We start from the raw sequence: 24,451 nt of genomic DNA, 5'->3' as shown, positions 1-24,451 counted from the left end.
AGAACCAGACTGGGTCTGACATTAGCTGGACTAAGTCCAGTGGGAAGCCTCAGGTAGATTTGTTTTTTCTAAAATAAATTTATTTATTTATTTAATTTAGTTTTGGCTGTGTTGGGTCTTCATTGCTGTGCACAGGCTTTCTCTAGTTGTGGCATGTGGGGGCTACTCTTCATTGCAGTGCACGGGCTTCTCATTGCATTGGCTTCTCTCGCTGCGGAGCATGGGCTCTAGGCGTGGGCTTCAGTAGTTGTGGCACATGGGCTCAGTAGTTGTGGCCCGTGGGCTCTGGAGCACAGGCTCAGTAGTTGTGGTGCCCGGGCTTAGTTGCTTCACAGCATGTGGGATCTTCCCATATCAGGGCTCGAACCTGCGCCCTCTGCATTGGCAGGTGGATTTTTAACCACTGCGCCACCAGGCGCCACCAGGGAAGTCCTCAGGTAGATATTACATAAAGGATAATTACTAATGAGAATATTGGAAGTAACTGGAAGCTGATTAGTGTGGCTCTGAGAAACCCAAAGTCTCTGAGAAACCTAAAAGAAATAGGATCTTTTTTACCCAAAGGGTGGAGCATGTCATTTTCCAACACACCTGCTTATTTTATGTTTAAGAACTACAGTCCTGGGACTTCCCTGGCGGTCCAGTTGTTAAGACTCCGTACTTCCGCTGCAGGGGGCATGGGTTTGATCAATCCCTGGTCTGGGAACTGGGGAACTAAGATCACATATGCTGTGTGGTGTGGCAAAAAGCAAAACAAAACAAAACAAAACAACAACAACAAAAAACCCCTACAATCCCAGGAGCTGCATATATTTTACAAAATGGCAAAGTTTTACTAAAAACCACCTAGAACATCATAAAGCAACTATACTCCAATAAAAATTAATTTTAAAAAATAAATAAAGAAAGAAAAGAATACACAGTTAAAAAAATTAAAATTAAAAAAAAAAAACACCTAGAATTAAAATGGCCATTATGGGGGAACATTCCAAATAGATAAAATCATTTAAAAAGTGTACTTAAAAGCAAGGATTATGGGGAGAAAAAAAAAACAAGGATTATGCAGAAGCCTCCAAAAGTTTTCAAAATTCCAAAATAGCTTCACTGAAAGATTAACTGCAAAAGGCTAATGAAAAATAAGAAATAAAAGGTGCCTAAAACAAAAGATGATAAGACTGACATCATTTCATTGGTTCCCCTCTATCCTCCTTTATTTGGGTATTATGCATTTTAAAATAAGACCACCTGAGACTACAGGAGATCCTATTTCAATATATTTTACTCTTAGATCAAAGGCTAATCTAAGGGTCATAGTTAATTTCTTAAACCCAGCAAGGATCCTCAAAAGTTTTTGTAAATGGATTACTTCCTAAAATTCATGAATAAATAAAAAGATGAAAAATAAAATGGGAGGCCACCAGTCTGACTGAACTTTGATCATGGCTGATTAACAGTGCCTGCCAAGAATTTTTTTTTTTTTTTTTTTGGCCTTCTTCTAAGGTAGATGTACCCAGATGGAAAGAAATATTCCAATAATACATGAATTGAGTGTGTCAGTCTTTTTGCCAATTCCAAAACCTCCCCTATTTATCTCCAGAGACTTGTAGATATTGGGACCTTAGAAACAGAAATGTCCTACAAATATGGCCTCCAAAACTCCATGTTGGAGGAGTCTTGAATACCTTCTCTGTGCCTTTGTGATATAGATTTTCTACCTCCATCTTCTCTAGGATTTAAGAACCATTCTTTGAAATGCAAATGTTTCTCACCAGAAGGGAAAAAAGGAAGCATTTGGAAATTGGGCCAAAGAGAAGTCTCACAAATCTTCTCAACAGATACTAGAAACTATAAGGTCTCTGGGTCTTTGTGTCTGTCTGTATGTCCATATATATGTATGTTGCAGATAGGTGGTATTTTTCTACCTCTAGATGGTATTACCAAAATTAATTTGTAATGAAGTTCTATTTAACCAGGTTGAAAGTCAAGCATTTGTAAGGACTATTTTAAAACTCTCATCAGAAATATAGAAACTAACCCAAATGATTATTTCAACTTCATGTGATCTAAGATCATCCTTAGTAAATAAAAGCCAGTTTACCTTTGTTGGTTTACTAAAACAGACATGTCTTTAGAGTTATCAGCATTAAATATAATAATTTTATTCTACCTAGGCTTACAAATTTGTCAGCAAGAAAAATAACTCAGTATGATGAAGTTTTCGTAGGTAATCTAAACCTAATTTGGGGGATCAAATGACTCAGATAGATGTAATTGGGATAATAGATATTAGAAAACTTTTTAGTAATAATTACATTTTACAGTATATGTACTTAAAAAACAGCTCCCAAAATGCTTTTTGTTAACTTAGAGTTTTGCTAGTTAAATGATGAGAATTCCTTGAGTATCTAGGGTACTTCCAAATAAGAAAAAAATAGTGAAACATTAATGAACACAGGTTTATCCACTTTGGGATTCTTATACAGAAATACTAAAGATAAATTTGGTTCTATTAGTAAACACGTTTAGTGCCATGCTAAGAAATTTAGATGTGTCTAGAGATTATAAAAAACATTTATTATTTTGTTAATATAAAAAGTGGTAGTTTAAGAGAAAGTCCATGATTCTTTACTTCCTAAATTCTCACTCTAAGGGTTAAGAATTCTAATGTAATTAAATCTACTAAAAACAAAAGAAGGAAACATCTCCTCATGCAAGAAAAGTAGGGTGTGTTTTTAACTAAGGAAAAGGATGAGAAATAAAGACACATTTGGGTTTTGGGAAATGAGAGTAATTTTGTTTAAACTAGAACTTCTGCACATAAAGGACAAACTAAAAGTATATAAAAGGTTGAAGAGAGAAAGAGAATTTTTCCTTGTGTAATCAGGCAAAAATTAAATTGTTATTATAAGAGGCTTTTAATTAAGCTTTAATATCAACAGTGTACTTATGCAAAACAACAGTGTACTTAATGCAAAAAGCTTTAATATCAACAGTGTACTTATGCAAAACTAGAACTTAATATTCTTTCAACTGCTAAATAGGTAACTATTGTTTCATATCTATCTGTAATCCTGTTTAGTCAAATGTCCAAATCTTTTGATATCTTTGACAAACTTCCCCAAAGCAAATTCTAAAAATAAAGTCTTTATGACCTGGAAGAAACTTTGGGATTTTTCCAGAGAACCCCTGGAACATTCCAAAAGATTTGTTAAGCTAATTAGGCTACTTGATATGTTAAAGTACATGGGAAACATTGTCAAATGAGAAGTTGTGATGTTGTGTCTGTTTAGGAATAGGTGAAATTATGTGAAATTCCTGGAAATCTGATATGTCCTGGCATAAACTGTTGTCAGTCATCAAAATTGATGCTCACATTAAGAGGACTGAACCTGAGAATCAGGAAAGTACCCTAGCTAACTTTCAAATAAAGGCAGCAACAAGAGAATCCATAAAGATTGTGGCACATGTGGATAAAGTCCATTCTACTTCTGCAAAAAATAACCTCTCATTGCCAGACTTTTGCCGTCCTGATGTCCTTGTGACATGGCAACAGTCTGCTCCTGAATCAGAGAGATTAAGATGGGTAAACAACGGCTGTAAATGAGACAGACAGCTGGGACCACGGGAAGAAAACCCAAGACAGCTGCTTGGTTATTCCTGGCTCTCTGGCAAACTCCAATTTAGGGCTTTGCATTTCTTCACCCATCATATTTTCATCCTTAGAGGCCTTAGACCTCCTCCTTCTGGACCCTTTGAACACATACAGTGGGATTTTTTTCAACTGCCACTTAGTATGAGTTGTCAGTATGTACTTATTGTATGTATATTTTCCAGAAGGGTTGAAGCCATCCCCTCTCATAAGGCTAGGGCCCTCACAGTGGCAAAAAATACTGTTAGAAAATGCTTCCCACTTGAGGTACACCTTCCACAATCTTCAGTGATCAAGACACCCCTTCACTGGGCAAATCATACCACTCTTAATGAAAACCTTGCAAACTTCTTGGAATTATCACTGTCCTTATCACCCTCAATCACCAGGCAAGATTGAGAGAACAAATGGAAAAACTGGATTCAAGCAGAAAAAGTATTACTTACATGGAACTACATAAACTGAGGAGGATGCTCTAATGTTTTGTTTTTCCAGATTTAAGGAGACCTTTTCTCTTAAGCTATCTATGACATACAGCAACTTGGTAAAGTATACCTTTGTGAACAAAGATGAAACATTTTCTTTTTCTCCTTACCTGATCCCTCCAGAATTCAGAAATGCTCAGTGAATATTCTTATTTTCATGACAATATATTTGTCTGCATAAGTTCAGTAAGAATCTATTCTCCTAGTAACAGGACGCAATTGGAAACAGTGGCTATATCACCATGGCTTTGACTGCAGTGTCATATTTGAGAGAGATGATCATAGACTCAGATATGACCAGCCAGCTTCAAGTAATTGCTTGGAAAAAATGAACCTGGTACTTTGCTTACAAGGTTTCAGCAAAGGTGTCTTAAAAAATAATTTATATGGTCAATCATTATTCTTGCTTCACTTACATAAATAACTAGGCCAAGTCATATATAAACAAATGAATTTTACTGTGATTATATTTGGTGAAAAATGGGGGTAATTGTAGAGAGAAAAATTATGTTTGCACCTGTGTAGATATTAGATTCTAGTCGTGTTAACTATCTGTGAGGTTCTGTTAGATACCTGCAAACTTGAATCTTGAATTCTTTTAGTTGCCTCAAATATCTGGCTATGACTCACCAAACTAATGTTTCCAATTTTCTCCTACACTTCTGATCTGGAATCACTAAGAACAAAGGCAGACCTAGAGCCCCACCAAGTACCTTGAAGGAAAGGACCTCACCAAGTACTCCTGACCACTGACATTGCTGCAAAGCTAGAAAGTATTGATACACATCTCACAGTTCAGGAAGACTCCACCTGACACCTGGTCCTATACAAATGCTGGAGACCACTGAATCAAACTGAGGAGTAGAGAAGTAGCTGACATGAATGTAGGTAGATTGCTTCTGCTCAAGATGCTAGATCAAGACCTCCTCCTTTAGCTAAACATGAAACGCTTTCTTCTTTTCTTTCTTTCCTTCATTCTGTCTTTGTCCTGGGAAGATAATGCTGTCATTTCTATCTTCCAGGCATTGCTAAGGGGGTGTGGGGGGGTAAACTCTAGAATTTAGGATGCCTCTTTATTGCAGGCTAGGATACTGTCTTTTCATATGTGCTAAAAACCTTACTGATCCCTGGCTTGAATGGGTAAACAAAGCAGTACCTGTGAATGAATCCATTCATCGTACCTCCTAACAGGAATGGGTTGTGCCCCGACAGGTCTTCTGTTTGTCTATGGTGGTTATCATTCTCCTTGGGCCTATGAATGCCTAGATGGCTGGCTCCAAGCTGGGCAATGCCTCTTAGGCTATCTAACTGTGTCCCTAATGGTTCCAGAAAGGGCCTACCAGGAGGCATTCATGCTTCAAGAACTGCTTCCTTTGGCAGGGCCCCACTTCCCTGGTTAGTAGTTAATACAAATGAGAGTATGATCAGGAACATTTCCTTAATGCTTGGAGACACTGCAGATTCCTTTACAAAGATACTAGCTGTTCAACAAAAACCCTTGGACTCTCACACCAAGCTTGTTTATGATAATAGGATAGCTCTTGATTATCTTCTGGCTGAGCAAGGAGGTGTCTGTGCTGCACTGTACTTGCTGTACCTGGACTGACACTGGGGAAGTTGAAACTCAGTTATGTAAAATCAATGAGTAAACCACTTGGCTTAAAAGGGTGTCTCCTAGAAAGCCCAGAGTTAAACGCACGGACATATGGTCACCTTATCTTTGATAAAGGAGGCAGGAATGTACATTGGAGAAAGGACAGTCTCTTCAATAAGTGGTGCTGGGAAAACTGGATAGGGACATGTAAAAGTATGAGATTAGATCACTCCCTAACACCATACACAAAAATAAGCTCAAAATGGATTAAAGACCTAAATGTAAGGCCAGACACTATCAAACTCTTAGAGGAAAACATAGGCAGAACACTCTATGACATAAATCACAGCAAGATCCTTTTTGACCCACCTCCTAGAGAAATGGAAATAAAGACAAAAATAAACACATGGGACCTAATGAAACTTCAAAGCTTTTGCACAGCAAAGGAAACCATAAACAAGACCAAAAGACAACCCTCAGAATGGGAGAAAATATTTGCAAATGAAGCAACTGACAAAGGATTAATCTCCAAAATTTATAAGCAGCTCATGCAGCTCAATAACAAAAAAACAAACAACCCAATCCAAAAATGGGCAGAAGACCTAAATAGACATTTCTCCACAGAAGATATACAGACTGCCAACAAACACATGAAAGGATGCTCAACATCTTTACTCATTAGAGAAATGCAAATCAAAACTACAATGAGATATCATCTCACACCAGTCAGAATGGCCATCATCAAAAAATCTAGAAACAATAAATGCTGGAGAGGGTGTGGAAAAAAGGGAACACTCTTGCACTGCTGGTGGGAATGTGAATTGGTACAGCCGCTATGGAGAACGGTATGGAGGTTCCTTAAAAAACTACAAATAGAACTACCATATGACCCAGCAATGCCACTACTGGGCATATACCCTGAGAAAACCATAATTCAAAAAGAGACATGTACCAAAATGTTCATAGCAGCCCTATTTACAATAGCCTGGAGATGGAAACAACCTAAGTGTCCATCATCGGATGAATGGGTAAAGAAGATGTGGCACATATATACAATGGAATATTACTCAGCCATAAAAAGAAATGAAATTGAGCTATTTGTAATGAGGTGGATGGACCTAGAGTCTGTCATACAGAGTGAAGTAAGTCAGAAAGAGAAAGACAAATACTGTATGCTGACACATATATATGGAATTTAAGAAAAAAAAATGTCATGAAGAACATAGGGGTAAGACAGGAATAAAGACACAGACCTACTAGAGAATGGACTTGAGGATATGGGGAGAGGGAAGGGTAAGCTGTGACAAAGTGAAAGAGCGGCATGGACATATATACACTACCAAACGTGAGGTAGATAGCTAGTGGGAAGCAGCCGCATAGCACAGGGAGATCAGCTCGGTACTTTGTGACCGCCTGGAGGGGTGGGATAGGGAGGGTGGGAGGGAGACGCAAAAGGGAGGGGATATGGAAACATATCTATATGTATAACTGATTAAATTTGTTATAAAGCAAAAAAATTAAAAAAATAAAAAAATAAAAAAATAAAAGGGTGTCTCCTTCAGCAGGGTCTTTCTTTGATTGATTTAGATCTTGGGGACCATGGCTCTGAAGTGCACTCTGAACACTGGGAACTATCCTGCTTATAATTATCATATTAGTCTCCCTGGTGCATTGTATGCTCTCAAAAGTTTCAGATGCTGGTTTGCAGCCACTGACCAGTAGGAAAATGATCTCCCTAAGATGAGAACATGAGAAAAGAAGCAACAAGAATGACCAACTTAAAAATTGTGGATCTGAATAAAAACCATATGATCATCTCAATAGATGCAGAAAAAACTTTGGACAAAATTCAACACCCATTTATGATAAAAACTCTCCAGAAAGTGGGCATAGAGGGAACCTACCTCAACATAATGAGGGCCATATACAACAAACCCACAGCAAACATCATTCTCAATGGTGAAAAACTGAAAGCATTTCCTCTGAGATCAGGAACAAGACAAGATGTTCGCTCTCACCACTATTATTCAACATAGTTTTGGAAGTCCTAGCCATGGCAATCAGAATACAAATTGGAAAAGAAGAAGTAAAACTGTCACTGTTTGCAGATGACATGATACTATACATAGAGAATCTTAAAGATGCCATCAGAAAACTACTAGAGCTAATCACTGAATTTGGTAAAGTTGCAGGATACAAAATTAACGCACAGAAATCTCTTGCATTCCTATACACTAACAATGAAAGATCAAAAAGAGAAATTAAGGAAACAATCCCATTCACCACTGCAACAGAAAGAATAAAATACCTAGGAATAAACCTACATAAGGAGGTAAAAGACCTGTACTCAGAAAACTATAAGACCCTGATGAAAGAAATCAAAGATGACACAAACAGATGGAGAGATATACCATGTTCTTAGATTGGAAGAATCAATATTGTGAAAATGACTATACTACCCAAAGCAATCTACAGATTCAATGCAATCTCTATCAAATTACCAATGGCATTTTTTATAGAACTAGAACAAAAAATCTTAAAATTTGTATGGAGACACAAAAGAACCCAAATAGCCAAAGCAGTCTTGAGGGAATAAAATGGAGCTGGAGGAATCAGACTCCCTGACTTCAGACTATACTACAAGGCTACAGTCATGAAGACTATATGGTACTGCACAAAAACAGAAATATAGATCAATGGAACAGGATAGAAAGCCCAGAGGTAAACCCACACACCTATGGTCAACAAATCTATGACAAAAAAGGCAAGGATATACAATGGAGAAAAGACAGTCTCTTCAATAAGTGGTGCTGGGAAAACTGGACAGCTACATGTAAAAGAATGAAATTAGAACACTCTCTAACACCATACACAAAAATAAACTCAAAATGGATTAAAGACCCAAATGTAAGACTGGCCACTATAAAACTCTTAAGAGGAAAACATAGGAAGAACATTCTTTAACATAAATCACAGCAAGTTCTTTTTTGACCCACCTCCTAGAGTAATGGAAGGAAAACCAAAAATAAACAAATGGGACTTAAAGAAACTTAAAAGCTTTTGCACAGCAAAGGAAACTACAAACAAGACAAAAAGACAACCCTCAGAATGGGAGAAAATATTTGCAAAGGAATCAATGGACAAAGGATTAATCTCCAAAATATATAAACAGCTCATGCAGCTCAATATTAAAAAAACAAACAACCCAATCACAAAATGAGCAGAAGACCTAAATAGACATTTCTCCAAAGAGGACATACAGATGGGCAAGAGGCACATGAAAGCTGTGCAACATCACTAATTATTAGAGAAATGCAAATCAAAACTACAATGAGGTATCACTTCACACCAGTTAGAATGGGCATCATCAGAAAATCTACAAACAATAAATGCTGGAGAGGGTGTGGAGAAAAGGGAACCCTCTTGCACTGTTGGTGGGAATGTAAATTGATACAACCACTATGGAAAACAGTATGGAGATTCCTTAAGAAAGTAAAAATAGAATTACCATATGACCTAGCAATCCCACTACTGGGCATATGCCCAGAGAAAACCATAATTGAAAAAGTGTCATGTACCACAATGATCATTGCAGCACTATTTACAATAGCCAGGAAATGGAAGCAACCTAAGTGTCGACTGACAGATGAATGGATAAAGAGGATGTGGGACATATATACAATGGAATATTACTCAGCCATAAAAAGGAATGAAATTGAGTTATTTGTAGTGAGGTGGATGGACCTAGAGTCTGTCATACAGAGTGAAGTAAGAAAGAGAAAAATAAACATCATATATTAATGCATATATGTGGAATCTAGAAAAATGGTACAGATGAACCGGTTTGCAAGGCAGAAATAGTCACAGATGTAGAGAACAAATATACGCACACCAAGGGGGGGAAGCGGGAGGGGGCTGTAGTGTTGTGAATTGGGAGATTTGGATTGACATATATACACTAACATGTATAAAATACATAACTAATTAAAAAAACAAGGTCCTACTGTATAGCACAGGGAACTATATTCAGTATTCTGTGATAAACCATAATGGAAAAGAATATGAAAAAGAATGTATATATATGTATAACTGAATCACTGTGCTGTACAACAGAAATTAACACATTGTAAATCAACTATACTTTGATTAAAAAAAAGACTGAATGCAAAAAAAAAAAAAGAAGAAAGAAAAGATATACACACCCCAATGTTCATAGCAACATTATTTGCAATAGCCCAGATATGGAAACAATCTAAGTGTCCATCAACAAATGAATGGATAAAGAAGATGTGGTACAAAAGGGGAAACATGGCAGGGAGGGATAAATTAGGAGCTCGGGGTTAATATACACACACTACCACATATAAAAGAAATAACCAACAAGGACCTACTATATAGCACAGGGAACTATACTCAATATTTTCCAATAACCTATATGGAAAATGAATCTGAAAAAGAATGAATATATGTGTATGTATAACTGAATCAATATGCTGTACACCTGAAACTAACACAACATTGTAAATTAACTATACTCCAATAAAATTTTTAAAAAAAGAAAAAAAAATTGTGGATCTGAAGTTTTGGCCTGTGAATATCACCAGGGTTTAGCAAAAACATCATGACCTATGATTATCCCACCAAAGATTGGCAAAGCTGCAAAGCAATAGCTGAGAGTAATGCTAACGCCTTAAATTTTGATCATATTTCTCAGTTAGGCTGATAGTCCGATCAAAAGGGGGTAATTGTTAAAGAGAAAAAACACAGTCCCCAAATGGTGTTACATGTGCAAACTTGGTAGCAAACATAGATTTAATACCTAACCTAATTGCAGTTCAACCTTCTCCAGAAATGTACCAGTCTAGAATTTGCTGGTCTGCACCAGTGAGGTACTTTGCCATACAGGCCCTCTGCAACCCCTGAGGAAGAAGGGAAAATATGCATGATCAACCTCAACATCACCTCCCTTCCCACAAAAAAGTAAGTCCTGGCTTCAAAATCCTTTCTTTTCTTTTGTTAATAGCTCCCTTACCCCATCCTTCTTCCTATATAAACCTTCCATTTTGTACAACCCCTTGGAGCATCCTTCTAGTTGCTAGATGGGATGCTGCCCGATTCATGAATCACCTAACAAAGCCAATTAGATTCTCAAATTTACTAGGTTGAATTTTTTAACAATACTCAAATATTGTATCTCTCTCTCTCTCTTCCCATTTTTATGTTGGTTATTTATGCCAATTATATCAATTTTTTTGTGACAATATTGTCCATTTTCATTGACCTAAAACCACTGAATCTTTCAAATTCATCACTATCCTTTACTCTGTATATACATGCAGCTAAACATTCTGATTTTTCCATAAAATGCCTTTTATGCATATTCCTTGTAATCCATTCCCAAAGTCGCTACTGTGGTACAGGCTTTCAAAACCCTTTGCAGTGTAATTACAAAGTCTTAGTGACTCCCAACCCAGTCTTCCTACTTTCAGTTCCTACTTTCAATATGTTATTAAGAGGTTAATCATCTTATAAATGTACTGAGTTTAATTGACTATAATAGATTTTTAATTCTCATTCTTCATGTGTCTGTGTTAAAAGATTGCTTTGTGTCCCACTATGTGAATTCTTCAAAACATGGTTGGCCTAAAAAAATCACCTGTTTTGCAACTTCTGAATCTACAGTCTGCCCTTGGTGTATGAAAGGCTTTGGTTCCAGGACCCTCATTCGGATACCAAAGTCCATGGATGCTCAAGTCCCTTATATAAAATGGCATAGTACAATCGGCCCTCTATATCCACTGGTTAAACCAATGCCTAATCTGTGGATTCAAACAACCATCATGACCTATGATTATCCCACCAAAGACTGGCAAAGCTGCAAAGCAATAGCTGAGAGTAATGCTAACGCCTTAAATTTTGAAATATGAATATGGATTGAAATTTGATCCGCAGTTGGTTGAATCCTTGGATATAAAACTCATAGAAATGGAGGGCCACCTGCATACTTACTGAAAAATATCTGCATATAAGTGGCCCCATGCAGTTCAAACCCATGTTGTTCAAGGGTCAGTTATATTCAAATCCAGAGCAAAGGTCTGTCTGAACTTTGATGCTCCTCTGTTAATATTTAGGGCTTCTCTAAAGTGGGGGGCTCCTACACGTCTTGCTGCTACTAGAAGAATGTTGAAGTTTCTGTTTTCTTTAGAAATGCAAATTAAAATGTAAAAACATAACTTCCTTTTGACACAATCCTAAGATTGCCCCTGGGCCAAACAGAAATGAATACCTTGACCTTAGTAACCTGAGAGCTAAGGGAAGCCAGGAGATTCACATCTATCTGAAGATACTGAATTCTCATTCTGAACAAGAGAAGGATAATCCTATTACATTTACACAGTTTGCAGTGGACTTTGAAATTCATATTAACATTCCTGAAGGAGAAGATAGTTCTGTAACTAAGAGCCATGCAGTCAGAAGAGAAAATTATTGCTCCTAGTTTAGCAAATAACTGCATTCCTCAAATGAAAAAAAAATACCCCCTTTCCATCCCCACTCCTCATTTCATCAGGGAAATACCTGCTGGTGATGTGGGTAGCGGGGAAGCGGACAGAGGAATTACTCTGTGCTTTGCATTATAACTTGCTATGTTAAAAACAGAGAGGCTGGCATGAGACAACATCTCTGAATCTTAGTTCACATTATGTTACTAAAGCATCATGCCTTAGGTCACTCACTTCCTTTAATATTTATTTCTAATTTATTGCCAATTTTTGAAAAATGTACAGATTTTACCTGCAGCAACCATGAAAGCCACGAAGCTAATCCTACCCTAAAACATGCAAAGGAGATGAAAAATAACTCTCAGAATCATTATTCACTTATTAAAATGCAATCTGTGCTATAAGTCCCACACTTTACTCTCTAAACCAACGCCTATGGTATTATAAAACATATTCTTTTGTTAAAATCTGAGGATATTTTCACTTAGAGAGTTGCCCTACATTGTTAATTTAATTTCTATACTCTAACCTGATCTTTCTTTTATTTTCACACTTTAAAAAATTATATTTAGAAGAGATTTTTTAAAGTTCCTTAAAATATTTATAATGAATCATTTTGGTATCAGGGACTGATTAATAATATAAATTAGCAAAGAACATTATGTCCTCCAATTGGTTTTTCTAATGTTGAAGTCAGAAATGGTTAGAAATCCCTCCAAGAATGGTACTTGATACAAAGAATAATGGGGTCTGATCTTTTTTTCCTATGAGATGAGCACTCAGTTATCAAAAATGAAAACATGAAAGTTATTGAAAATAGTGTTTCTCACTGCCTAGATTGTAAACCCTAGTACGTTGATTTGGGGTCACAAGTGGTGCCATGCACTCCCTTCTTGAAATAGACTGGAAAAGTATCACCAAATATATTCACTCATTTAAGAAACAGTTACAGGGCTTCCCTGGTGGCAGAGTGGATAAGAATCCGCCTGCCAAGGCGGCATACACGGGTTCGAGCCCTGGTCCAGGAAGATCCCACATGTGCAGAGCAACTAAGCCCGTGTGCCATAACTACTGGGCCTGTGCTCTAGAGCCTGCAAGCCACAACTACTGAGCTCGCGGGCCACAACTACTGAAGCCTGCATGCCTAGAACCCATGCTCCGCAACAAGAGAAGCCACCGCAGTTTGAAGCCCTTGCACTGCAATGAAGAGTAGCCCCTGTGTGCTGCAACTAGAGAAAGCCCGTGGCCTGCAACGAAGACCCAATGCAGCCATAAATAAATAAATAAATAGATAGATAGAAAGAAAGAAACAGTTACATCTATGGATGGAGTTCTGGAGGTAGCTAGAGTTACTCCTGATTCTCCTGGAAATGCCCACAGTTCATAGCTATGTAGCTCATTTTTGTTCAAATCTTGAAGCAAATGGAAGAAGTTACCTTTCCCGTCTCCCTCCCTCACCAAATATGGAGATGACAGTGACTGTCTTTGTCTTAGACTATTGTACAGTCATAGTTGAATCCTGTATGTTTGTTTTCCTCTCTGAATCCACTGAAATGACTTCTTGCTGGAACTATGTAGATGAATATGACAGAAAATAAACTTGTGCAACTTCTAAGGTTAAATGACTATGACTGCCTCCATGTGGAGAATAAAAAGTCCAATCATCCAGACTCTTAAAATGCAAGGATACTTGTAAACTTAACTTCTTCCTATTTCTAACTCCCTGCCTTTTAAAAATAAAAGTAATCCAGAACTTATTCTGAAAGTGGATGACTTTGCCCAATTTTTTTTTTTCTGGAAGAGCACCTTTTAAAGAGATCCCTTGATTAAGAGGTACAGACTGCCAGCTACAAAATAAATAAGTCATGGGGATGTAATGTACACATAGGGAATATAGTCAATAATATTGTAACAACTTTTTATGGTGATGGATGATAACTGGTCTTATTGCTGTGATCATTTCATAGTGAATAAAAATATCAAATCACTATGTTGTACACCTGAGACATACAATACTGTACATTAATTATAACTCAACTTAAAAAATAAAGCGATCCTTTGAATGAAAAGAAACACACAGATTCCATCAAAACTACTGTGGAAGAAGCCTATGCCTCTCACAATAACAAAAACCAATTTAAGGAAGAACAAAAAGATTTGACAGAAGATTTGAGATCGTCTTACTTTGGTCCACATAAACATTGTTCAGTGAGAACAAACCAAAAAAAGAATGCAGGTACTTCATGGAAGTCAAGGCAGCACAATTTTGATCTCCAGCACCTACTCTGTATCCATTACAGTGTCATAGATGTCAAGTCTCTCTGCTGTGATAGAGTATACGCATAAACTTTTGAATGAGAGGAAAGCACTATCCTAAAGAAAAATACTGGCAAGTCCATTAAGCCAGTTTTAAAGTAGTCACTGTGAGCAGCAAAACAAGAATCAGATCATATCCATAGACAAACTCACTCCCCCAGCATCCTCACTTTTTCTTGTTTTAGTACTGATATTCTACCCTATGAAGGACAGATACATCAAAGTATGTTGCAATATTTAAGTTTCTTCCTCTTATATTTTCATTTGCCATAGAAGCTGAGCTATCGTCCCTTCTTAATTCAGATAAAGCACAAGAAGCTGTGCAGAGAGAATACCCAGCTCTCCCTGAAGGACTGGACAGCTAGGACAATGGAACCCAAATTCTCATTTCCTTGAAGATGGTATAAATGCTTAGTGACAGCTGTAATTCTATCTGCCCTTCTGTGTTCTTTTCTTTTTCTTCTTTTTTGATTAGAAAAGTATTAAAGTATTATATAAATGTATTCTTACTGTAAGTCAATTAACCGGGTCAGCAATATAAACACAATGAGATAAAACAAGGAGCACTTCTGTTTGGGGCAGTTTAATGGCTTAGAAATCATAAAAGGCCCTTCTAATGAAAAAGAAAAAAAAAAACCACTGGATCAAATATATATCTTCTAAATGGATTGCTGGGCTGGCCCAGAGGAAAGGAACCCATAAAGCACAAAACAAAGTAAAAACTTGGGATGCAAGATAAGCAAGAGAGACAACCTTTATCCTCAGGGTTTCTATTAAATTTTGGAGAACCAAGTTTCCACTTTCATGACTTCAAGAACTGTTATGCAGAACCTCATAAAATACCCCATACTAGAAGTGATGACCACAAAGGCTGGCCCTCAGTATAAGGGTAGACTGGAAATAGACATGTCAAGTAACATGTCTTGGCAAGGCCACTTACATGTCTACAATTTAACATTGGGTAGTGAGAGGACCAAAATCTCTTGCGAGAATTTATAATCCCAAACTGGCCTGAATTCATGCCTCCCTCTCTGATTTAAAAAGTCCTGAAATAGAAATTTAAATGGAAAGTGTTTCCAGCTTGCTCGGGCTTCCATGGGACTGAAGGGTATAAAAGCTGCCTGACCAGAATGCCCAAGCAGGGGAGGAAGGGACTGAGGGTCTCCTAATTCCTTCTTCAGACTTTCCTTTGATCCTCCTGACTTCAGTATAGCCCCTTGCCTCCACCCTCCTCTGCCTGCTGTCCTAAGTCCACAACCTCTCTGGTTCTAACATCCACAGAGAATAAACCTCCAGGCTCCCACAAAAATAGCAATAGGTCGGAGCCTGACTCTGCAAGGTGAAGGGCTGGGTGTGAAGAGTGTTCACTGCTCTTTAGTCAGACTCTCAAAAGCTCCTGATTTTTCTCCCATCCCCTACACACGCACGTGCTCACACGTGCACACACAGCCTTGCCCACTTCCTTTTGCAGAGGTGGTGCCTTTCCAGAGTTGTCCAGGCCAAATCATCGTCTTTCTTCAGCCTCCACACCTTCAACTGCGCCAACACTTAGGTATGATCCTGCCCTGCAAAGTACGTTCCCTATATCTCCATCCACTTTCTACATCATACAGTATGATTGAGGTTACAGATGGCCCTAATTTACTTGAAGGTGAGTTTATTGCACTTCTTGTTTTTAGGAGCAGTTTTATAAAGGGGATCTCACTGAAGGTTACTTTTTTGTTACTCTTTCATGTTTTCCTTGCTGGTTTTGAAGTAATTTTAGAGAAAAGATGGGAGTAGAAATATCTTGGCTCCACTGTCTTAAAATTGGAGACCTATTCTACTGCTTTAAAAGTGTAAATTTCTCAACAAGTAAACACAAGGAATTCTCTAATGGTGGAGTCTAACTTGGGAAAAACTCAGGTATTTACTTTGCCTACTTTAAAGGACGATCTGGCTTCCAGCCAGAATCCATTTAAAATACTTCTAAGACAATAATTTACCGTTATAGGATAAGATTCCACATAGTTTAGGAGCAATGTCTCTGCAGAATGTACTAAATGGCTTTGAAGTGAAAACAAACCCTAATGATACTCCAGTATCACAGAGCATCAAAGTCCAGGTCACCATATAGAGTTAAGTTGTGCCCTGCACAAAGGTACCATTTTTAAAAGACTATTTATGTAGACTTTGCTGATCTAGATATTTTATAGCAACTTTGCAGCAGAAAGCAAGCCCAAGTCTTATAATAACAAGATTATATTATTATAATTTTCTGACATATGGAAGTAAAATGTTTTCAGGAAGTGCTCCCTTCTTGTAAATTACAGAATCACTGTATAGCCTCCTAGCAGCCCTGAATCAAACTACCTTGCAAATCAAATTTACATTTGCAAATGTTCCCACAGGGACATCATTTCCAAGGTGTAACTATTATGGACTGAATTCTAACCCCTAAAATTCATATGCTGGAGCCCTGACCCCAAATATTAATGTACTTGGAGAAAATAAAGACGGCCAGAAGCAGGCTGCTCTAATCTGGCAAGGCCAGCAATATACTCTCACTGTCCTTCCTCGGGGGCCTATCAACTTCTAGCCCTATTTCATATATTAGTTTGCAGGGATCTGATCACTTTTCCTTCAACAACATATCACATTGGCCTTTACATTGGTGACTATCTTTATGGGACCTAGTGAGCAAGAAGAAACAACTACTCTGGACTCATTGGTAAGACATCTTCATGTCAGAGAGTGGGAAATAAAAAAATTGAGAAAATTCAGTAGCCTTCGACCCCAGTGAAGTGTCTAAAGGTCCAGCGGTGTGAGGCATGTTGAGATATCCCTTCTAAGGAGAAGACAGGTTGCTACATCTGGCCCCTCCTACAACCAGAATAAAGACACAACATCTATCGTGCCTCTTCGGATTCCAGGCAACATAGTCCTCACTTGGGTGTGTATTTACTCTAGCCCATTTGCCAGGGGATCTGAAAAGCTGCTAGTTTTGAGTGGGATCCAGAAAAGAAAAGGCTCTGTAACAGCTCCAGACTGCTCTGTCACTTGGGCCACTGAATCCAGTAGATTCAATGGTGCTTGAACTGACAGTGGCAGACAGGGATGCTGCCTGGAGCCCTTGGCAGGTTCCTATAGATGAATTGCAGTTTAGGTCCTTAGGATTGTGGAGCAAAGCCCTGCCATCCTCTGCAGGTAGCTTTATTCCATTTGAGGGACAGCTACAGCCTTAGTAGAGGCTGCATGTTTAACCATGGGCTACCAGAGTTACCATGCAAACTGGATATTATCTGACCCATCAAACCACAAGGTAGGGCATACACGGCAGAACTCCATCATCAAATGGAAGTGGTATATGTGTAACTGAACCCGAGTAGGCCCTGAAGGCACAATAAGTTACATGAAGAAGTAGCCCAACTGCCCATAGTCCCCACTCCTGCTAAACTACCTTCTCTCTCCCAGCCTGCATGTATGTCCTCTTAGAGAGTCTCCCACAATCAGCTGACAGAGGAGAAGAAGACTTGGGACTGGTTTACGGATGATTCTGCATGATATGTGGGCACAACCCCTAAGTGGACAGCTGCAACACTATAGCCCTTTTCTGAGATACCCCTGGAATACAGAGGGGAAGGGAAGCCTTCCCAGTGAATAGAACTTCAAGCAGTAAACCTGGTTGTTCACTTTGCTTAGAAGGAGAAAAGGCCAGATGTGGGATTATGTACAGATCCACAGGCTGCGGCCAATGATTTTGCTGGATGGTCAAGGACTTGGAACCTGATTGGAAAATTGGTGACAAGGAAATTTAGGGAAGTGGTAAGTGGAAAGACTTTTCTGAATGGCCAAAAATGTGAACATATTTGGGTCCCATGTGAATGCTCCCTAAAATGTGACCTGGATTGAGGAGGATTTTAATAATCAAGTAGATAGGATGACCCATTCTGTGGATACCAGTCAGCCTCTGTCCTCAGCTACCCCTGCCATTGTCCAATGAGGTCATGCACAAAGTGGCCACGGTGGTAGGAAGGAAGGTTATGCACAGGCTCAGCGTCGTGGACTTCCATTTACCACGGGCGATCTGGCTACAACCACATCTGAGTGTCCAATCTGCCAGCAGCAGGGGCCAATGCTGAGTTCCCAGTATGGTGCCATTCCTCGTGGTGATCAGCCAGCTACACGGTGGCAGGTGGATTACATTGGACTATTTCCATCATGAAGGTGTAGTGTTCTGTTCTTACCAGAATAGGTTCTTACTCAAATAGGATAAGGATTTGCCTTTCCTGCACACGATGCTTCTAGCAAAATTACCTACCATCCATGGACTTACATAATGCCTTGTCCATAGTCATGGTATTCCACACAGCACTGCTTCCGATAAAAGAACTCACTTCACAGCAAGTGATGTGTGGCAATGGACCCATGCTCATTGAATTCATGGTCTTACCATGTTCCCCACCATCCTGAAGCAGCTGGCTTGATAAAATGGTGAAAAGGTCTTTTGAAGACTCATTTATAGTACCAATTAGGTGGCAATACCTAGCAGGGTGGGAAAAAGTTTTCCAGAAGCATCCAATAGATGGTGCTTTCCCTCCCATAGCCAGGATTCACAGGCCCAGGAGTCAAGGGTGGGAATGAGAATGGCACAACCTATTATTACCCATAGTGATCCACTAGTAAAATTTTTGCTTTCTTTCCCTCTGCAATCTTATGCTCTGCTACCCTATAAGCGCTTATTTCCAAAGGGAGGAATGCTTCCACTAAAAACACAGCAATGATTCCATTGAACTAGAAATTAAAACTGCCACCCACCACACTGGGCTTCTTATGCCTGTGAATCAACAAAGAAGGGAGTTACTGTGCTAGCTGGGATGACTGGTCCTGATTAATACAATAACCTATCCAGCAGGAAGAAAAACAATTCTCAATATGCCTTTTAGTTGAATTATGAGACCAGCGATATGCAGTTGGTCCTACAAGGTCTGACTTTGCTACATACATCCCTTTAGTAACAGAGTGGTCAGATTTTTAAGAATAAAGCATTTCTTCTCATTCTGCACTTTGGTCTGAGTGCTCCCTGGTTGCAAACTGTCTTTTTGGTGTGTGCACAATAAACTTTTACTAATTAAAAAAAAGAATAAATAAAATGAAAAAGAAGAATAAAGCACTTTTTATCAAACCTCATATCATTGGCATCTAGATTATGAATGAAACAAAACAGTGAGCAATCTGATGAGTTTCTGAGTGGTTTTCAGAGATTTCAAAATGCCACACCTTCTAGACATTGATGATAAAAGGCACTTTTACTCAGATCCAGAAGCCTATTCACAGCATCTTCCAGAAATTTTAATGGTTCCTTTCTATGTATATTACATATAAAACATACTCTAAGTATGTGTATAACGACCAGGTTTAAGTCATGATTATTATGATTAGTTAATTCATTCAACAAATATTTAATGAGCACCTAAAAAGTATAATATGTACTATTGGGTCCAATCTTGACACATCCTTCATTCCTTGACTAATATCCAACATTCATTGGCGTAGGCTAACGGCTGAGAACAGATATTTGCTTACATTGCATTAGTCCTTAGGTGCACTAGTTAGTTATGGTTAAAATATCAGCATTAACTAATGCCAAGCTTAAACTCAAACAGTAATAAATATAAATAATCCAATCCAACAAGATCACAACTTATTCAAATATAAAGAGGCAAGAGTTTATAAGAGCAACATAATTTTGAATTACATTTGAATAGAAAAACTTTTAAAATTCCCTTACCTCTTGTTTGCACCCCCTTTCCGCAGGTTTCACTGGTGCCCATTATTCCCTGCCTGACAGACTCTGGCACTAAGATACAGGGGCTCCATTTCTGTGGCCTCCACCTGTGATGACAAAGAATAGCAGACTAGAAATTTCACCATGACAAACATACAGAAGAAATATTTGAAATAGGTGAATTTGAAATCCAAAAACATAAAGGTAGTAATTCAATAAAAATGGATTTGAAACCAACGTCATAAAAGGGAGCTCTGGCACACACTAGGGATGGTAACAGTCCCTCTGCCCCAGATCCATGGTTAATGCAATAATTCCACTTTTTAAAATGTGGACATTTTGCACACAAAGTGGCCATAAAAAGCATTAGAAGCATAGAACAAATCTAGAAGGCTTAGCTCTTTACGAACTAAAAATTGTTTAAAGAAAAACAGTAAAAGAAAATAAAAGAGAGAAAATCCCTTTGTCCCATTGGAGCATTAGAGAATCAAGGTTTGAACACGTGAAAATTTTGGGTGCAAGCTTTCACACTTGATCTTCTGCTTCAAATTTTTCACAAGGTGTTTCCTAGGACTTTGGCGTAGCTCAAATGTCTCAATAGGTTATAGAGTAAAAGGGAGGTGGGGGGCCATGGGGACTTATCTTATGTGATAGTTCCTCTCAGGGAAGAGGAATGGATCTGTCTCTGAGGAATTACCAATATTTCTTCTCCACAGAGGAAACAGTATCTAAGGAATCCTTCTGGCTTTCCAGTGTGTGTTTCTTTTAAGGTGAACAAAACTCTACTTTTATGACCCACAGGACAGACTATGATTTAAGCCCTTAAACCTGTGTCTTCAGAATATTCCAAAAAACCCAAACTCTAAATGTAACCACAGATTCTCCTCTTTCACTAGGTATATTTTTACCCTTTTTCACATGGGCCAATACCTCTGATAAGAGATGTTACTTCAAAAAATAAAACAGAAACTTGAAGCAAAAATATTACTGACCAATCAGCACTTCAAGATGGCGGAAGAGTAAGACGCGGAGATCACCTTCCTCCCCACGGATACACCAGAAATACAGCTACACGTGGAACAACTCCTACAGAACACCTACTGAACGCTGGCAGAAGACCCCAGACCTCCCAAAAGGCAAGAAACTCCCCACATACCTGGGTAGGGCAAAGCGGAGAGATCCCTACACAGAGGATCGGTGCCGAGCGGCACTCACCAGCCCGAGAGGCTTGTCTGCTCGCCCGCCGGGGCAGTCGGCACTGGGAGCTGAGGCGCGGGCTCCGGTCAGAGCGCAGGGAGAGGACTGGGGCAGGCGGCGAGAACTCAGCCTGAAGGGGGCTAATGTGCCACAGCTAGCCGGGAGGGAGTCCGGGAAAACTCTGGAGCTGCCGAAAAGGCAAGAGACTTTTTCTTCCCTCTTGGTTTCCTGGTGCGCGAGGAGAGGGGATTAAGAGCGCTGCTTAAAGGGGCTCCACAGACGGGCGCGAGTCGCGACTGAAAGCGCGGAGCCCAGTGACAGGCGTGGGACGCTGGGGCTGCTGCTGCCGCCGCCAAGAAGCCTGTGTGCGAGCGCAGGTCACTGCCCACACCGCCCTTCCAGGAGCCTGTGCAGCCCGCCACTGCCGGGGTCCCGGGATCCAGGGGCGGCTTCCCTGGGAGAACGCACGGCGCGCCTCGGGCTGGTGCAACGTCACGCCGACCTCTGCCGCTGCAGGCCCGCCCCGCACTCCGTGCCCCTCCCTCCCTCCCGGCCTGAGTGAGCCAGAGTCCCCGAAGAGGCTGCTCCTTTAACCCTGTCCTGTCTGAGCGAAGAACAGACGCCCTCCGGCGACCTACACGCAGAGGCGGGGCCAAATCCAAAGCTGAGACCCAGGAGCTGTGAGAACAAAGAAGAGAAAGGGAAACCTCTCCCAGCAGCCTCAGAAGCAGCGGATTAAAGCTCCACAATCAACTTGATGTACCCTGCATCTGTGGAATACATGAATAGACAACACATCATCCCAAATTGAGGAGCCCGGAGTCAGTGCTGTGCCTCTGAGGTGGGAGAGCCAACTTCAGGACACTGGTCCACAAGAGACCTCCCAGCTCCACATAATATCAAACGGCGAAAATCTTCCAGAGATCTCCATCTCAACACCAGCACCCAGCTTCACTCAACGACCAGCAAGCTACAGTGCTGGACACCCTAAGCCAAACAACTAGCAAGACAGGAACACAACGCCACCCATTAGCAGAGAGGTGGCCTAAAATCATAAAAAGTCCACAGACACCCCAAAACACACCACCAGACGTGGACCTGCCCACCAGAAAGACAAGATCCAGCCTCATCCACCAGAACACAGGCACTAGTCCCCTCTACCAGGAAGCCTACACATCCCACTAAACCAACCTTAGCCACTGGGGACAGACACCAAAAACAACAGGAACTACGAACCTGCAGCCTGCAAAAAGGAGACCCCAAACACAGTAACATAAGCAAAATGAGAAGACAGAAAAACACACAGCAGGAGAAGGAGCAAGATAAAAACCCACCAGACCTAACAAATGAAGAGGTAATAGGCACTCTACCTGAAAAAGAATTCAGAATAATGATGGTAAAGATGATCCAAGATTCTATTTCCCAGATCCAAAATCTTGGAAATAGAATAGACAAAATGCAAGAAACAGTTAACAAGGACCTAGAAGAACTAAAGATGAATCAAGCATCGATTAAAAACACAATACATGAAATAAAAAATACTCTAGACGGGATCAATAGCAGAATAACTGAGGCAGAAGAACGGATAAGTGAGGTGGAAGATAAAATAGTGGAAATAACTGCTGCAGAGCAAAATAAAGAAAAAAGAATGAAAAGAACAGAGGACAGTCTCAGAGACCTCTGGGACAACATTAAACGCACCAACATTCGAATTATAGGGGTTCCAGAAGAAGAAGAGAAAAAGAAAGGGACTGAGAAAATATTTGAAGAGATTATAGTTGAAAACTTCCCTAATATGGGAAAGGAAATAGTTAATCAAGTCCAGGAGGCACAGAGAGTCCCATACAGAATAAATCCAAGGAGAAATACGCCAAGACACATATTAATCAAACTGTCAAAAATTAAACACAAAGAAATCATATTAAAAGCAGCAAGGCAAAAACAACAAATAACACACAAGGGAATCCCCATCAGGATAACAGCTGATCTCTCAGCAGAAACTCTACAAGCCAGAAGGGAGTGGCAGGACATAATTAAAGTGATGAAGGAGAAAAACCTGCAACCAAGATTACTCTACCCAGCAAGGATCTCATTCAGATTTGATGGAGAAATTAAAACGTTTACAGACAAGCAAAAGCTGAGAGAGTCCAGCACCACCAAACCAGCTTTACAACAAATGCTAAAGGAACTTCTCTAGGCAAGAAACACAACAGAAGGAAAAGACCTACAATAACGAACTCAAAACAATTAAGAAAATGGGAATAGGAACATACATATCGATAATTACCTTAAATGTAAATGGACTAAATGCTCCCACCAAAAGACACAGAGTGGCTGAATGGATACAAAAACAAGACCCATATATATGCTGTCTACAAGAGACCCACTTCAGACCTAGAGACACATACAGACTGAAAGTAAGGGGATGGAAAAAGATATTCCATGCAAATGGAAACCAAAAGAAAGCTGGAGTAGCAATTCTCATATCAGACAAAATAGACTTTAAAATAAAGACTACTAGAAGAGATAAAGAAGGACACTACATAATGATCAAGGGATCGATCCAAGAAGAAGATATAACAATTGTAAATATTTATGCACCCAACATAGGAGCACCTCAATACATAAGGAAAATACTAACAGCCATAAAAGGAGAAATCGACAGTAACACACTCATAGTAGGGGACTTTAACACCCCACTTTCACCAATGGACAGATCATCCAAAATGAAAATAAATAAGGAAACACAAGCTTTAAATGATACATTAAACAAGATGGACTTAATTGATATTTATAGGACATTCCATCCAAAAACAACAGAATACACATTTTTCTCAAGTGCTCATGGAACATTCTCCAGGATAGATCATATCTTGGGTCACAAATCAAGCCTTGGTAAATTTAAGAAAATTGAAATTGTTTCAAGTATCTTTTCCGACCACA

General features: G+C 39.4%; 1 protein-coding gene across 1 annotated transcript in view; it reads right to left on the bottom strand.

The window, feature by feature from the left end:
* Window positions 1–24,451, bottom strand: part of THSD7B (thrombospondin type 1 domain containing 7B) — a gene marked incomplete at its 5' end in the record, with an annotated part of 807,803 nt that overhangs the window by 362,437 nt on the left and 420,915 nt on the right. The window contains one exon of the mRNA XM_082630042.1: window positions 20,315–20,418. Within this exon, the coding sequence (XP_082486168.1) occupies window positions 20,315–20,418 (104 nt within the window). The remainder of the gene's footprint in view (window positions 1–20,314; window positions 20,419–24,451) is intronic.

The sequence above is a fragment of the Mesoplodon mirus genome (genome assembly GCF_964341445.2).
Source record: "Mesoplodon mirus genome assembly, chromosome: 8".
NCBI lineage: Eukaryota > Metazoa > Chordata > Mammalia > Artiodactyla > Ziphiidae > Mesoplodon > Mesoplodon mirus.
The sequence above is the reverse complement of the archived record's forward strand: the minus strand, read 5'-3'. Positions and strand labels throughout refer to the sequence as shown.